The sequence below is a fragment of the Pholcus phalangioides genome, unplaced genomic scaffold, assembly GCF_987345545.1.
Source record: "Pholcus phalangioides strain wild (caught in Gottingen) unplaced genomic scaffold, Ppha-v1.0 ptg000007l_1, whole genome shotgun sequence".
Classification (NCBI taxonomy): domain Eukaryota; kingdom Metazoa; phylum Arthropoda; class Arachnida; order Araneae; family Pholcidae; genus Pholcus; species Pholcus phalangioides.
In genome coordinates, this window is record NW_028301600.1 from 2,672,577 (window position 1) to 2,686,587 (window position 14,011).

At 39.4% G+C, this 14,011-nt stretch overlaps 2 protein-coding genes across 5 annotated transcripts in view; both read right to left on the reverse strand.

The window, feature by feature from the left end:
- The window catches only part of LOC149084792 (xaa-Pro aminopeptidase 1-like), a 537,471-nt gene that overhangs the window by 192,051 nt on the left and 331,409 nt on the right, over positions 1–14,011 (reverse strand). The gene's annotated exons all lie outside the window — the stretch shown is intronic.
- Positions 49–3,001, reverse strand: LOC149084794 (uncharacterized). The gene is made up of 3 exons (XM_089233794.1): positions 2,422–3,001; positions 860–1,605; positions 49–90 (listed from the first exon to the last, which is right to left on the reverse strand). Exons 1-3 carry the CDS (start codon positions 2,999–3,001, stop codon positions 49–51), a joined length of 1,368 nt encoding a protein of 455 aa, XP_089089920.1.

Sequence of the window (14,011 nt, forward strand, 5' to 3'; positions counted from 1 at the left end):
AAGGGAAATAAATTTAAACACAAAACTACAAGCATAAAAAAAATTTATTTACAAGAACAGACACTGCAAGATCTTGGTGACAACATAGCCCTGAGAACAGTCAAAATTCATTTCAAAAAAAGAAATTTAGTATTCAATAAACAATTTTTGGTTAACCAGTATTATCAATATTTAGAACATCATTTCATAAATTGGCAAGTATAGATAATTTTCTTTTACTCTGTTTGTTCGCTAGTCTGTTGTCATTTTTGGCTTTTGTGTAGTTATTCATAAGAATATTTGTAATTACAAACACTTTTTAATAACACTATAAAGAGTACTACCACAACTGCATTGAGTAGCAAAATTGATCCCCAATATTTCCATTTTTTCTGTCGTTAATTGAATCAGTAGATTTTTTTGTTCAGAAAAATTCAAAAATGCATTTTCATAATTTTTACCAATAAGCTTTTGAAACAATTGGAAAGATGTTACCACGACATGTATTAGTAATTTCTGAGGCCATTTAAGTTGGCCTCTGTCAGTCAACAATAAATATTTAAAGACTTCATCGGAACATTGCAACTCAAGGGTTTTTTCTTTAATTAAAACAGATATGCACTGCTCACATTTTCGATTATGCGACACTTTGAAGGCTATGTAACCAGCAATATAAATTAGAACAGACATTGTATCTTCTGAAATTTCATCATCATCATAAGTGTTAAAAACATTGTAAAAAAAATTCTGGTATTTCTAAGCTTTTCGTATAGTTATTAAGTTGTAAACAATTGAGGTCTTTCAATTTAAAATCTCCCTTTTTCTCTGAGTGCAAGCTAATCGTGCTCAGAATCCTCAATTTTTTTTCGGCCTCCATTACCTGCAAACAAGAAACATTGTAATTCCCTCCACTCATCTGGCGATATTGCCCAAAATGTGCTTCAAGACTGTCGGTCTGAAATTTCCCCAGCAATATATATGAACAGCCCAATGTGTCAAAAACATATTTGACAACTTCAATTAAGCTTTGAGTTGTCAACTGGAGTGCAAAAAATGTCTCTTTTGATAGCATGCCACCTCTTCCGGGAATACCTAGCTTTTTCTTCTCGGGAGCTTTCAAAGCAGACAATTCGTACCACTTTTTCAACCATGAATTGAATGCTATTAAGAAGGTTACATTATTATCGTTTACTGATTTAATGGGGTATGACATCTCATCATTTGTTTGTTCTCCCTTTGAGGGATGTTTTACATTAACTATTTTCCACCACTTGGAAACATAATCTATGAACAATTTGGTATTCATTGCATTATCATTAAAATTTTTGTATACTTCTAAAGCCACACAGTTGCTGTCATGAAACAAATCTAATGCATACGTTACATTCTGCTTCTCAATTGAGTTTGGGAAAAAAACCTTATGTGAAAGTTTCGGAGCTGTTTTTACAACTAAGCATTTCTCTTTTTCGTAAATATCCTTCAAGTCCTTTAGTTTTGCATGCAGAATTTGCTCACCATCAGGACAAGGAAATATGAAAGTTTGGTCCAAATTTTTTAGATTAAGCCAATTGTTTCTAATAGCTTTTATCAAGTGAACACTGTCAAATAGAAAAAACAATTTTTTATCTGAATGGAAAGGGTTGGGAATAAATGGTTTTGTTTCTCCACCACACATTATTTTAAACATATTTCTATTGACTGAGTTATTATCAGATATCAATGATAACACAGTAAATCCACATTCATTCAATATAGACAGAACACGATTTGTATAGATATGCAACAGATCTGCAGTGAGCTTGCAAACAGGAAATAATGCAACTACGTCTTTATACTTAGATAGCAATGAATTTATCATAAACGTTTGAATAGTTGTTGCAGCGGAATTGGTGTGTTCAGAAATACCAACAAGACTTCCTGCTTTGTAAGAAATTGATGGATTTATATAAATCTCATCAAGCATTACATTGACAATTTTTTCATGTTCATTCAAACTATTAGCTTTGTTTTTTAAATAGGTCAAAGAGCTTTCATTGGCATATGTGGGGCTACATAAATGAGTTAACTTCCTTAAATAAGATGGATGTGGTAATGTTAACACTTTACTGTTTCGAATTAAGATATATGCAGAAGGGCAGCTAAAATAAATTTTGGATGCCCAGAAAATCAAATTAGCAGAATATCTAACTTTTTTCGTACATAAAAGTATAAGTTGTTGTTGGATAAATTCCAACTTAATTTGCATGTCTTCGTCATTACACTGATCTAAATTTACAATACCATTTAAATATTCAAGCAAAAAACACAACTTTTGTTCAAATGTTACATTTTTTTCATAAGCATTCAAAATACTTAGTATGTTTTCGAATTTAGTCCATCTATCACATATATGACTCGTTCCCAACAACCAATGGAATGAACTCATATTCACGGGTACTTCACCATGAAATACTTCAACTTGGAGATTTTTATATATTTTGAAACTTGCACAAATTTGTGGACAATCTGTTTCTTTCAGTTTGAAGAACACAACAAACTCGTCACGAATCACTCGCATCCAGTCTGGTTGCAGCTTATCCACACATTGTGAAGCGAGATCTTCGAACGTCCGTATGATGTCATTTGTACACCACAGTTGAAACTCCTGCTCCTCTCTTTCTCTGGCTCGTTCAGTTCGCTCACTTGGATCCTTTCGCTGAGGAGGCAGAGGCTTCGAAAAATAACTCGGCACATTTTCAAACTTCGTAGGATATGCTTCTGATGTAAGCGTAACTTTTTTCCTTGGAACTACCAGCTCTGTTCCATCACTACGCTTCACTCTGTCCTCACGAACAATGAACTGTTCCTCAAAATGCTTTATACATAAAACTGCTGTTTCACTGGGGGAAAAATCAGCTCGCTTCAGTGCTCTTGTCCATAGTTTCCTTCTCTCAGGATCAGAAGGAAAAGTGAAGACACTTGTGTATTGGTCTTGTGAATCGTAATTCGAAGTGCATCCAGGAGCACAACATTTGCGTCCCATTTCTGAAAAATGACAAATAAACTTGCTTAAGTACGTTTGACAAACACAAATAAGGCAATGTTTTAAAGCTGGAACTGTTTGCAATTATTGTAAAATGTATTGTAAAAACACACTAAAAAATGATAAAATGTTTAAATTTTTTTATATATGTTTTAAAAACATTTGGTTTTTCCTCTTCTGATATTGCCTTGAAACTATGTAGGCCTACTTATTTGTAATGTAATTATCTGTAAAAATTCGAGGGCTTCGGCCTAAACGAATAAATTATCATAATGATTAGAAAAACATCCTCAAAAATGTAAGATGCGGTTTACAAATTGAGAAGGAAAATAAGCAACTTTTGCTATGATAAATACAGAATAAATAAAATTATATCCATCAACATAACTTTTATATATCAATTAATAAAATATTACTAGGAAAATTTTATTAGAAGTTGGCGATTTAGGAACAGCTTCAATATACGGTCCACGCCAAGTTCGCGAGTTTTTTTTAAAAATTTTATTTGACTTCGGGGGGGGGGGGGGGCAACAAACGAATCTTTATTTTAATGTAAGATTGGAGCTATTTCGTACATGCAAAGGATATACTTGATAGCTAAGTAAGATTAATTCTTTCATACATATAAATATATATATAAGCAAGTTAAAAAAAAGAAAATAACACAAAAGTATTACTTACCAGTTCGATGGAAAAACTATTTGACGACAGAGTTTTTGTACGGTGGATAAAATAAATTTCACTGAACTACTTGAAAAGCACGTGCAAAACTTCACTCATCAACATGGCTCCTTGCAAAGCACGTGAAGCTGTGTCCTTTCTTCCTGCAGTCTCACGAGGTCAGATCTCGTTTGTGACGTCACGGCTCTCTCATGCTTGTTAGAGCAGGCCCGGTAAGAAGGAAAAAATCACGAAGGCCCCGGTTATACTGTCCAATAACTCAAAATGAAAATACCAATGCTATGAGAGAGGTCATTTATTACTATTCCCTTTTTCCCCTTTGTGATAAAGTGCTATTAATCATTACTTTCAATGACCCCAATTATGGATCAGAAGCCAAGGGCGTAGCGGGGGGGGGAGACTTGGGGGGTCTGCCCCCCCCCCGAAATGTGAGAAAATGACCGAAAAAAGGGAAAAAGATGACCAAATCCATTGTTCTGTCACTTTGTTCCCCTCCCGAAATGAAAGTGGTCCCCCCCCCGAACGAAATTTCTGGCTACGCCCCTGTCAGAAGCGGTCACATTGGAAGTTGAGCCAAAATCTGTCATTTTGTTAAAAGTAATACCAATTATTAAAAGTTCATTGGTGAGTGATTCTGGCGATTTTTTTTAGCTGCATTTTCTAAAAGTGTTGAAAGGGTGTGTTCCTGGAAAGGATGAAAAAAAAGAATGGGATATTATCTGGGTACACACCATGGGAGATTATGCTATAGAGGGCTCAACAAAACTCCCAAAATCAACTCTCTTTAATGATTATTATGAGTAATTGTAAAAATTTGAAATTTATAAATTTCCAATGTTAAATTTAATTATGTTAAAGTAATGTTTCATATTTTAACTCTTGTTGTGTTGGATTGTCTTGTGATGCTCACTTTGAACTGGAAATGTGACTATTCATTCAACATATTCTGAAGAGCCAATGTGGTATGTTTGACAAATGGTTCACACAGACACGCCACTACAAAGTTTTTTTTAGTGCACACTTCTAGTTTCTCTACAATCAAGACCACACAATGTTTACATTTCATGCCACCTGTTTTCTTTACCAAATCTATAATGGAGCTGTACAGCAGTAAATAAATATTATAATGAGCAGGAATGCCTGTTGGCACTTGCATTTTCTTTAAATACTTTCACTTTTAACATAGTACCAATTTTGTGATTTCAAAAGAACTTAATTAATCTATAAATCTGCCAGGGACGCCGGAACATATCTGCTGGTATTGCTAAAGCAATACCAATCATTTGAATTGTATTGCTGAGCAATACCAATCACCATTTGAACATAGTTCAAATATTTCACTGAAAGCACTTTTTTTTTTAAATTAAAATTTTTGAAGACATATTCGTGGGACCCTTTCATTGTAAGGAGTTGCATTGCTGTAGCTCTTTTTGTTTACAAGTCATTTAGGGTCCAAGGGACTTTCTCATACACCCTATATGCCCATTAAGAATGAGAATAAAATGAGCATCATAGAATCTCAATTCCACAACGCAGTCACAGCAATAGACTTCAGACAGTACGTTTCATCGCTGATTTCAGAAGGATCTCAACCCTTTGAGTGGCATTGACAAGATATCTTGCCTTCTTATTTTAGCACTGGCAAGCCCAAATATTTTGTAAAGTTAATCCCTCTCTCAGTGGAATGCTTTCCCAATCTATTCCAATGGTTCACAAACTTTCGTCAACCACGGCTCCCTTGCCTAATTCATGATTCGCCAGCGGCTCTTCAGGATAGATTAATAGATATTTTCTCATATAAAAGAACTTCTTCAAAGCATAAACAAATCAATATCTCAAGCTCGCCACGACACCCACATAAAGGTTAGCGATGCCCCTAGAAACAGCGACGCACACTTTGAAAAAGCTGCTATATACCCATTACTCATTTACTGCTGAAAAGGAAGAATTACTGCATAAGGAAGCTTATTGCTATTATGCCGTGTAAAGGGTTAAAAGGCATCAATCAATAGTCTGATCAATGTAGTTAAAAAGTACAAAAAAAAAAGTCGCTGAGAAAATAAAACTTGTTAAATAAAACGGAGCAAGCAAAATAAAGGGGAGCAAGCAAAAAAGTGGAGAAAACCGTGCGAGACAGCCACGTATTGGCATACAATGGATAGTACACACGTATCAATGTGCAATACAGAAAAAAGACGTAAAAAAAATTTGGAATTAAGCTTTAATTCTTTGAAAATATGGAAAAAACATGAAAAAATGATTTAGGGCAACAATTTGGTTACATGTAAACAATAAAAAAAAAGTACTGTTTAGACATGATGCATGAGTTTTAATAGGGCGTGTGGTCTCCTCGAACAGCTAAGACTGCTGCACACCTGTTTGCCATGGATGCGATGAGGTTATCGATCTGACTTTGGGAAATACTGTTCCACTCCTCAAGAAGTGCAATCTGCAAGTCTCGGACAGTAACAGTGTTAGGTTTATTTATTTTTCATGCAAATCAAAGGAACTCAACCGTAACCGGATCGATCACGATCTGATATGTAAATCATGACGTGATCGCACATGTTTGTAAAGTGTATATATATGAACTGTTTGGGATCCTGTTTTTTTTTTTTTTTTGGTGTGGTTCTTGTCTTAGTGTTATGTTTGCGTTGTTTCATCAGCTATGTTAGGCGTAATATGGACTTTAGTTTTCAATGATTTCTAGTGGAGATCAATATGCAGTCGTTAAATAAATCCGTTATTTTGCCGATCATTATTCTCGTATTCTTTCCGTCTGTACTCGTGCATAACCACACTTTGCCAACAAACAGGCGGCCTTGGTCGCGCAGCAATGCATCGTCCGAGCATGTCCCAAACATGCTTGATTGGATTCAGGTCAGGAGAGCACGCTGGCCGTTCCATACGCTGTATTGTTTCAGCTTCAAGCATGTTCTCCACCAGACGAGCTCTATGTGGTCGGGCATTATCATCCTGGAAAACAAAGGAATCTCCAATGGCTCCAGCATAAGGGATGACATGAGGTCGCAGTATCTCGTCTGCATACCTTCGGGCCGTCAAAGTGCCATTCCGAATGATATGCAGGTCCGTACGTCCGCCTATGCTGATTCCACCCCATACCATCCAACCAGCTCGTCTGTATTGTGACCTTTCATGAACGAATGCGGGGTTATTTCGAGTGCCCCTGTCCCTCCATACCAGAACACGTCGGGTGTCACACTCCAGACCGAATCGGGACTCGTCTGTAAACAGCACTTGGCTCCAATCATGTTGCTCCCAATCTTGATGTTCAGCAGTCCATCTTCTTCGGGCCGCACAGTGGCGTGGGGGTCAACGGAATGCAGACCATTGGCCTACCTGCATAGAGCCCTCCCTCATGAATCCGATTACGTACTGTTTGGCTGGGCACCCTTCGTCCTGTTGCCAAGAGCAACTGTCTTTGCAGCTGCATAGCATTCTCCGACGGGCTGTTAACCGTACATACCGGTCATCAGTTGCTGTAGTAGCGCATGGCCGACCTTTGCAACGTCCCTTATGGGAGTTGCTTGCCCGGTTCGAAATATCCAGCAATAAAGTGGCAAACGACAAGTGGAAAATGATTAGAAACAAACTTTCGCATGAAATATTATTATTTATTCAATTATATGGGTTAGTTAATTTTAACAATGGATTAGTATATCTTGGAGCCCTCTATTTGACGTTAGCAGTAAAGATACTGGCTCACCAATTGATGATCAACAACAGTCAACTTGTGCAGTGATCGGACATCCGATGTTGTTAGCTTTTCCGTAAATACCAGAGGAGTTTTCTCAGTTGAGAACCGGAACACCTTGATCAGTTCCTGGGGGCCTCTCGGTTGAGGGCCGAACCACCTTGCTCAGCTCCGGGGGGCCTCTTGGTTGAGGGCCGAACCACCTTGATCAGCTCCAGGGGGCCTCTCGGTTGAGGGCCGAACCACCTTGATCAGCTCCGGGGGCCTCTCGGTTGAGGGCCGAACCACCTTGATCAGCTCCGGGGGCCTCTCGGTTGAGGGCCGGACCACCTCGATCAGCAATGAAGAACTTTGACTGTGAAGATTGTTTTATATTTTGATTCCGGACCTGCCGGAAAACGGATTCAAATAATGTAGATTATTGCATTTTAACAATTCAGCCTAAGGCCAATAGATACGGTAGTAAGACGGTGAACCGTCCTACTAGAGGGCTTCAGTTGAACAGAACAAGATTAGACGAACGCAATGTGAGAGACAAAGAGGGAGGAATTTATACTCCCCTTTTACAAGAAGTTTGGGACCACATGTCCTCGCATGGCCTTTTCGCCTCAACAAAATTATCGAATTTGCATATTCATGCGTCACTATTATAAACATTACAATTTAATTACATTGGAATCTGGCAACATGACATAATCCGGAGAGCTGATCAGACTCTCCCGATTATGTAAACATTACTAACATAACAATATGAAATGAATTGTTCCGACGGAGGTCTGCAGCCCCCCGCCGAAAATAAGTGAGTACAACACTATATTTTCGTATCCGCACAACGAGACTTGCAACAACTCCCCCGGGAAGTTCTTCGATAAAAATAATTTAAACTGGGCTAAGCCTCGCCCAACTATACATATATTGGATCAAACCCCTCCACGAAAATAGCGGCATCGTCGTCATGAGGGAAATTAATTTATGTGGGACATCAGTAGCCCGACCTCTGGCCCGTTCTCGTTCGACAGCCGAAAGACCCCACCCGCCGACTGCCGAACTAATCGAACACTCTGGCCCTTACCGGTTCGCCAGTGGGTCCTCGGGTGGTTTCCGGTAACTGAGAGGTCCCTGGGGTCTAAAATAAGAAGGAATTTCCCACATAACGACAAGACCACCATTAACGTAGAGGGATCGGATCCCGATACGTTACACCTTGCCCTGGTCGACGTCTAACATTTCCTGTTTCTTGGAATCGATTCCACAGCCTTGCAACAACACTTCTGGCGACTCCAACAGCGTCCGCGACACTACGTTGTGCTTGCCCGAATTCCAGTCTGCCTATAACACGTCATGCCATGGATTCCAGTAAATCACGTTCTTGAGACATCCTCAAGTCACCTTGTCTCAAAAAAAAATACTCCGCAATCGAATTTCACAGTTACGGCAGTAAAACAGACGTTTCTGCAACATCCCGATTTCTGCCCTTATCTCCTTTTTCTGGTTTTTGACGTCATTTACTTTGATTTGCATATGAAGTTTTCTTTTTCCATTTCCTGCTAGGCTTGAAATTATGGATGATTCATTTTATGTTACTTATCGGTATACATCTTTGCGTAATTTTGTTAAAACCATATGCTCCCCTAATTGTTTTGAGCAGTGTATATATTTATATAGGAATTGACATCATTATCACCAGAACCGTACCCCCCCCCCCACTTCCAACTCTATCTCCGCCTATGGTATAGAGCAGCTTTTTCAAAGTGTGTGTCGCTGTTTCCAGGGGCATCGCCAACCTTTATGTGAGGTGTCACGTCGAGCTTGAGATATTGATTTGTGCACCTATTTATGCTTTGAAGAAGTTACGGGAAAATATCTTCGGGCCGCACGGTGGTGTGGGGTCAACGGAATGCAGACCATTGGCCTACGTGCATAGAGCCCTCCCTTATGAAGCCGATTACGTACTGTTTGGCTGGACACCCTTCGTCCTGTTGCCAAGAGCAACCGTCTTTGCAGCTGCATAGCATTCTGTTCTGTTTCGATGGACTGTTAACTGTACATACCGGTCATCAGTTGCTGTAGTGGCGCGTGGCCGACCTTGCCCTGGTCGACATCTAACATTTCCTGTTTCTTGGAATCGATTCCACAGCCTTGCAACAACATTTCTGGCGACTCCAACAGCGTCCGCGACACTACATTGTGTTTGCCCGGATTCCAGTCTGCCTATAACACGGCATGCCATGGATTCCAGTAAATCACGTTGTTGAGACATCCTCAAGTCACCTTGTCTCAAAAAAAAAATACTGCCAATCGAATTTCACAGTTACGGCAGTAAAACAGACGTTTCTGCAACATCCCGATTTCTGCCCTTATCTCTTTTGTCTGGTTTTTGACGTCATGAACTTTGATTTGCATATGAAGTTTTCTGCTTCCGTTTCCTGCCAGGCTTTAAATTATGGATGATTCATTTTATGTTACTTATCGGTATACATATTTGCATAATTTTGTTAAAACCACGTGCTCCCCTAATTGTTTTGAGCAGTGTAGATGCTTGGTCAGCTGGGGCAAGTGCGCATTTTGACGCCTGCTTGTAATGTTGAAAGCGAGGTTTCAGAATGAAATTTGCACCCCCTCTGGATCTAGTGCGTAGGGCACGAAATGTTATAAAATTTTATGTGTTTAATTGCATTCCAATTCTGTTCTAAAAAAATATTTCATACTTGAGAGGAAATTAAATCACATTTCAAATCATTTAAAGAAATAAAATTTGGCACAACATTACCTTTGGGACACGACATTGAGTACAAAATTGCAACAAAATCTTCTCGACTTGCAAAAAGTTCCCCATCTTGGACTTTTTTTTTTGGCAGTAGATGATTTTCAATCCGGAGCTTGCTCTTTGGTTGTTTCTCTACTTTATAATCAAAAATATGTTTGTTTCAAAAAATTGAAACAAACATATTCACCTGGTTTGCAAGCAGGGCTGTTCCAGGGGGGAAAACACATGTACTCAATGTATGTATATATACCAGGGCCCCCCCCCGTAAATGACGGCTGTTTGCAAGATGAACTTTCTTTATTAATTTAAAATTCTTGTTGAATTCTTCCAAAATTTCCAGTTTTTTTAGAGAGAGTGTTTTTTTGTTTTTCCGACATTACTAACGATGAATTTGACACAGTCAGCAAGCAGTGCCGTCTGAACACATGGACCCACCCGAGCACGGCCCGGGGACCTCAAGAGAAGAGGGGGGGGGCCTTACAAAATTTGAGAATTCTCTAGGTTGGACCTCAGAAAAATCAATTGGCCCAGAGGCCCATGATGCTCTTAAGACAGCCCTGTCAACAAGCAAAGCACCACATCGAAAGAAAGCTCTACAGGAAATGATTGAAAGAACTTGCTGTGCATGTGTACCTATTTTCGGCAGACCTGTCCCCCCAAACGCTTACAGTAGACTTTCTCACCCTCTTGGGATAACGTTGAAAACATAGGGAGAGAAAAAATTCTGAAAGGTCATATGGCTGTCAAAACAATTGAAACCCATTTCTTCAGGACTCTCCACATCTGCGTATTCTCAGAAAGAGGCAATAAGCAAATCATCTAAGTCCACTCTAAATGGTCATCAACCATCTCACTGGCAATTTTCATATACGTCAGCAATCACCCTAAAATTTATGTCTTTTGCGGTGACAATATGCTAGAACTGTTGCAGCAACGCTTTTTCACTGCATACAAAAATTTTGTGCGCATTTGATGGATATAAATTACGTTTTTCTTTTTTCAAAAGTTTCCGAGTTTTAGTCGAAGTGAAAACGTCGAATAATTGAGGTTTTACGTTAAATAAATGATTGAAATATTTTAACATTAAAATGTATTTGTTGTATTGTTGTTTAAAATGTATTGTTACCAATTGCTACCAAAGTTAAACGTCGTATAAACATGAAAGTCGTATAACTAAGTGACGTATGAACGAGGTTACTCTGTAATTTGTAGATATGCCCTATTAAAAATAATCGTTTCTAAACTTTATGAAACACAATTCAACAAACATCGCAACTGGCCTCGATGCAGGACTAAACTCTTCTGACATAGATTTATTATAGTTAACTCTTAATGCTCAAAATAAAAATTTAACAAAAATTCAAATTTTTAGTTTTGCTTACCGTTTTTTTGGGCTAGAACTGTAGGATTCATCCATGTGGGAAAAAAATTAATCCTTTATGTACGCAAACTCGTTCAACTATTTTGCTAAAAGATTTCGAACAACTGTATTTTTGCAGACGCGAACCGTAAATATTTTTCTGTTCAACAATATCGTCTGTGAATAGAAGTTTTGAGGGGAGATGTGTCCTCAAGACAGTGCAGCGAATAAAAAAGCCTGATGCAGAATGTAGCCTTTTTTTTTCAGAAGCAAGGGAAAAAACCCTTGATTTGTTCAGACTGGGAGAGGGAGGGGGTTACTAGAGGGACCGTGAGCGAAATCACATGATTCAGTACACACGCTATTACAGCCATTCAGTACAATACTTTTTGCGGGAAAACCCTTTAAACGAGAAATCTCCATGAGTATCAGTAATAAGAGTTGGCACCAGAGAGTTGCAGGACCCAAGGAGGAAAAAGTAATGAGGGATCCACTGTATACAAAAGCTTGCAGCAAAGCTGTCTCAGGATCGTAACCCGCCCACGAGAGTGGGGCTGGCGGAGCTTCAGGCCTGGATCATTCTTGTCATTTTTTATCTTTCTTCCACACTATTAGTTCACAATAGAGGGGGTCCGCTGAAGAGCGCAGCCTACAGGCCCCTGTTCCAAGTTGTTGGGGGGCAGGGTTCATGTGCTTTATCGGCACCCAGAGGCAATTTCACTGTGGAATACGACGCCTGTTTACTCCAATTTTCATTCTATCGACACATTATGGCCTTCTACGAACTGAAACAGCAGGGGTCGCGCGGTATCCCTGTAGGTCCCTACACACGCTCGACGACTAGATAAGGATTATTCTAATGGCCTCCCTTATTCTAGTGGCTATAGCCCTGAGGACACACAAAATACTGGTGTTCTTGACGTCTCAGTAGCCATGACCATCACAATGTCTTTTCTTCCTTCCTAGGAGAACGACTGCCATGAGAGCCGGGGGGGGGGGGGGCTTGTACAATGTTCTTTTCTTCGTTTCCGGGTTGTTTTTTTTTCGTTTACTTGTACATGTGTATAGTTAAAAAAATTTTCAATGAGATCTGAGGTACGTAGTTCAAGATATCCGTCCATACGAGTACAAATTGATATGATTGATATTAAAGAGTCCTGTCTATTTTCCTATGGAACATATCTGAAAGAAAAAAAAATCAAAAAGATCTTTCCACGGGCCCCCCCTGACTCCCGGGCCCCAGGGCTGGAGCCCTGTCAGCCCCCACCCCCCCATGTGGGGGCCATGCCCCGCACACACTGTAAACTATTTGAGGCTGTCATGAATTCTGAAATTGCTTCTTGCATTAATTCTGAAGTTTCATCAATTCTGGAATTATTTCTTTCAACAATTCTGAAAAAAATTTTCCCCGCAAATTCTGAATTGGTGCAGGAATTATTTCTTTCAATTATTTTTGATTCATCAAGTCCAAAAGTTTTATCAGTTTCAGGATTTTTTATTTTCTTTCATTAGTTTAAAATTACCTTCAGTGCTGAATTTTCGCTAGTTTTTGTGTTAATCTATTGAATTGTGTATTTAACATTTTATGTATGGATATTTCGCAGCATTTTTGCATATTTTGAAATAATGGATGCCGATTCCTCAGGGGCGTAGCCAGAATTTCTTTCGGGGGGAACCAAAGTGATAGAACAATAGATTTGGCCATCATTTTCCCTTTTTTTTGGTCATTTCGGGAGGGGACCAGACACCCCCCCCCAAGTCCCCCCCCTCACTACGCCCTTGTGATTCCTACCCCCAAATATATAAAATCGGGCAAATATTTTTCGTGTCCGAAACTATTGAGACACACCGGGCCCCTTAGGTAAAGAGTCATTCAAGTATTACGTCAGCATCGATGGGGGAGGGGGTTCCCAATTTGCTGACTTTAGATGACAGTGGGGGAGGGGGTTTGGATGATGCTTATGTCATCAACCACCCTTTATGAAAATATGAAATATTTTTAATAGCATCTTACTGAGTCTGTCAAAAACAAAAAAACCTTTGGATATATTATGGGCGCCCTGAACTAATATTCTCCCTATTGATAAATTCCTTACAGAGCCTCTTCAGAGTTCTCTAAATGTTTCATGGATCCTTCAAGTGCTCAGGAAATGTGTCCGGGCTGCTTAAGTGCCCTGGAACTGTGCAAAGCATCACTCAAGTGATCCGTAATTATGCCACAGACATGGCCCCCACATCCTGAAGCAGGGTCCCTAGGCTGGGATCTTTCACGGGGCCCCTTTATGATAAATTTATAGTGTGAAAAACAAAAAGATTATGAAAATCATCCCAGGCCCCAGGGCTGGATCCTTGTCAGCCCGACCCCTTGTGGGGGCCGTGGATACGGATCACTTAAATAATCTGGCAATGTACCGTGGGTAACTTCATGAGGAACCACACTGGGGGATGCTTAAGTGCTCTAAAATTGTACCACATGTCACTCAAATG

Bases quoted from the DNA above. Each gene is read 5' to 3' on its own strand.
- LOC149084794 (XM_089233794.1), bottom strand. From the start codon at position 3,001: ATGGGACGCAAATGTTGTGCTCCTGGATGCACTTCGAATTACGATTCA. The intron at 1,606-2,421 runs GTGAAGTACCCG...CTTTCCATTCAG, and splicing joins CCAAGTTGAAGTATTTCATG to ATAAAAAATTGTTTTTTCTA. The intron at 91-859 runs GTAATGGAGGCC...GACTGTTCTCAG, and splicing joins ACAATGTTTCTTGTTTGCAG to GGCTATGTTGTCACCAAGAT.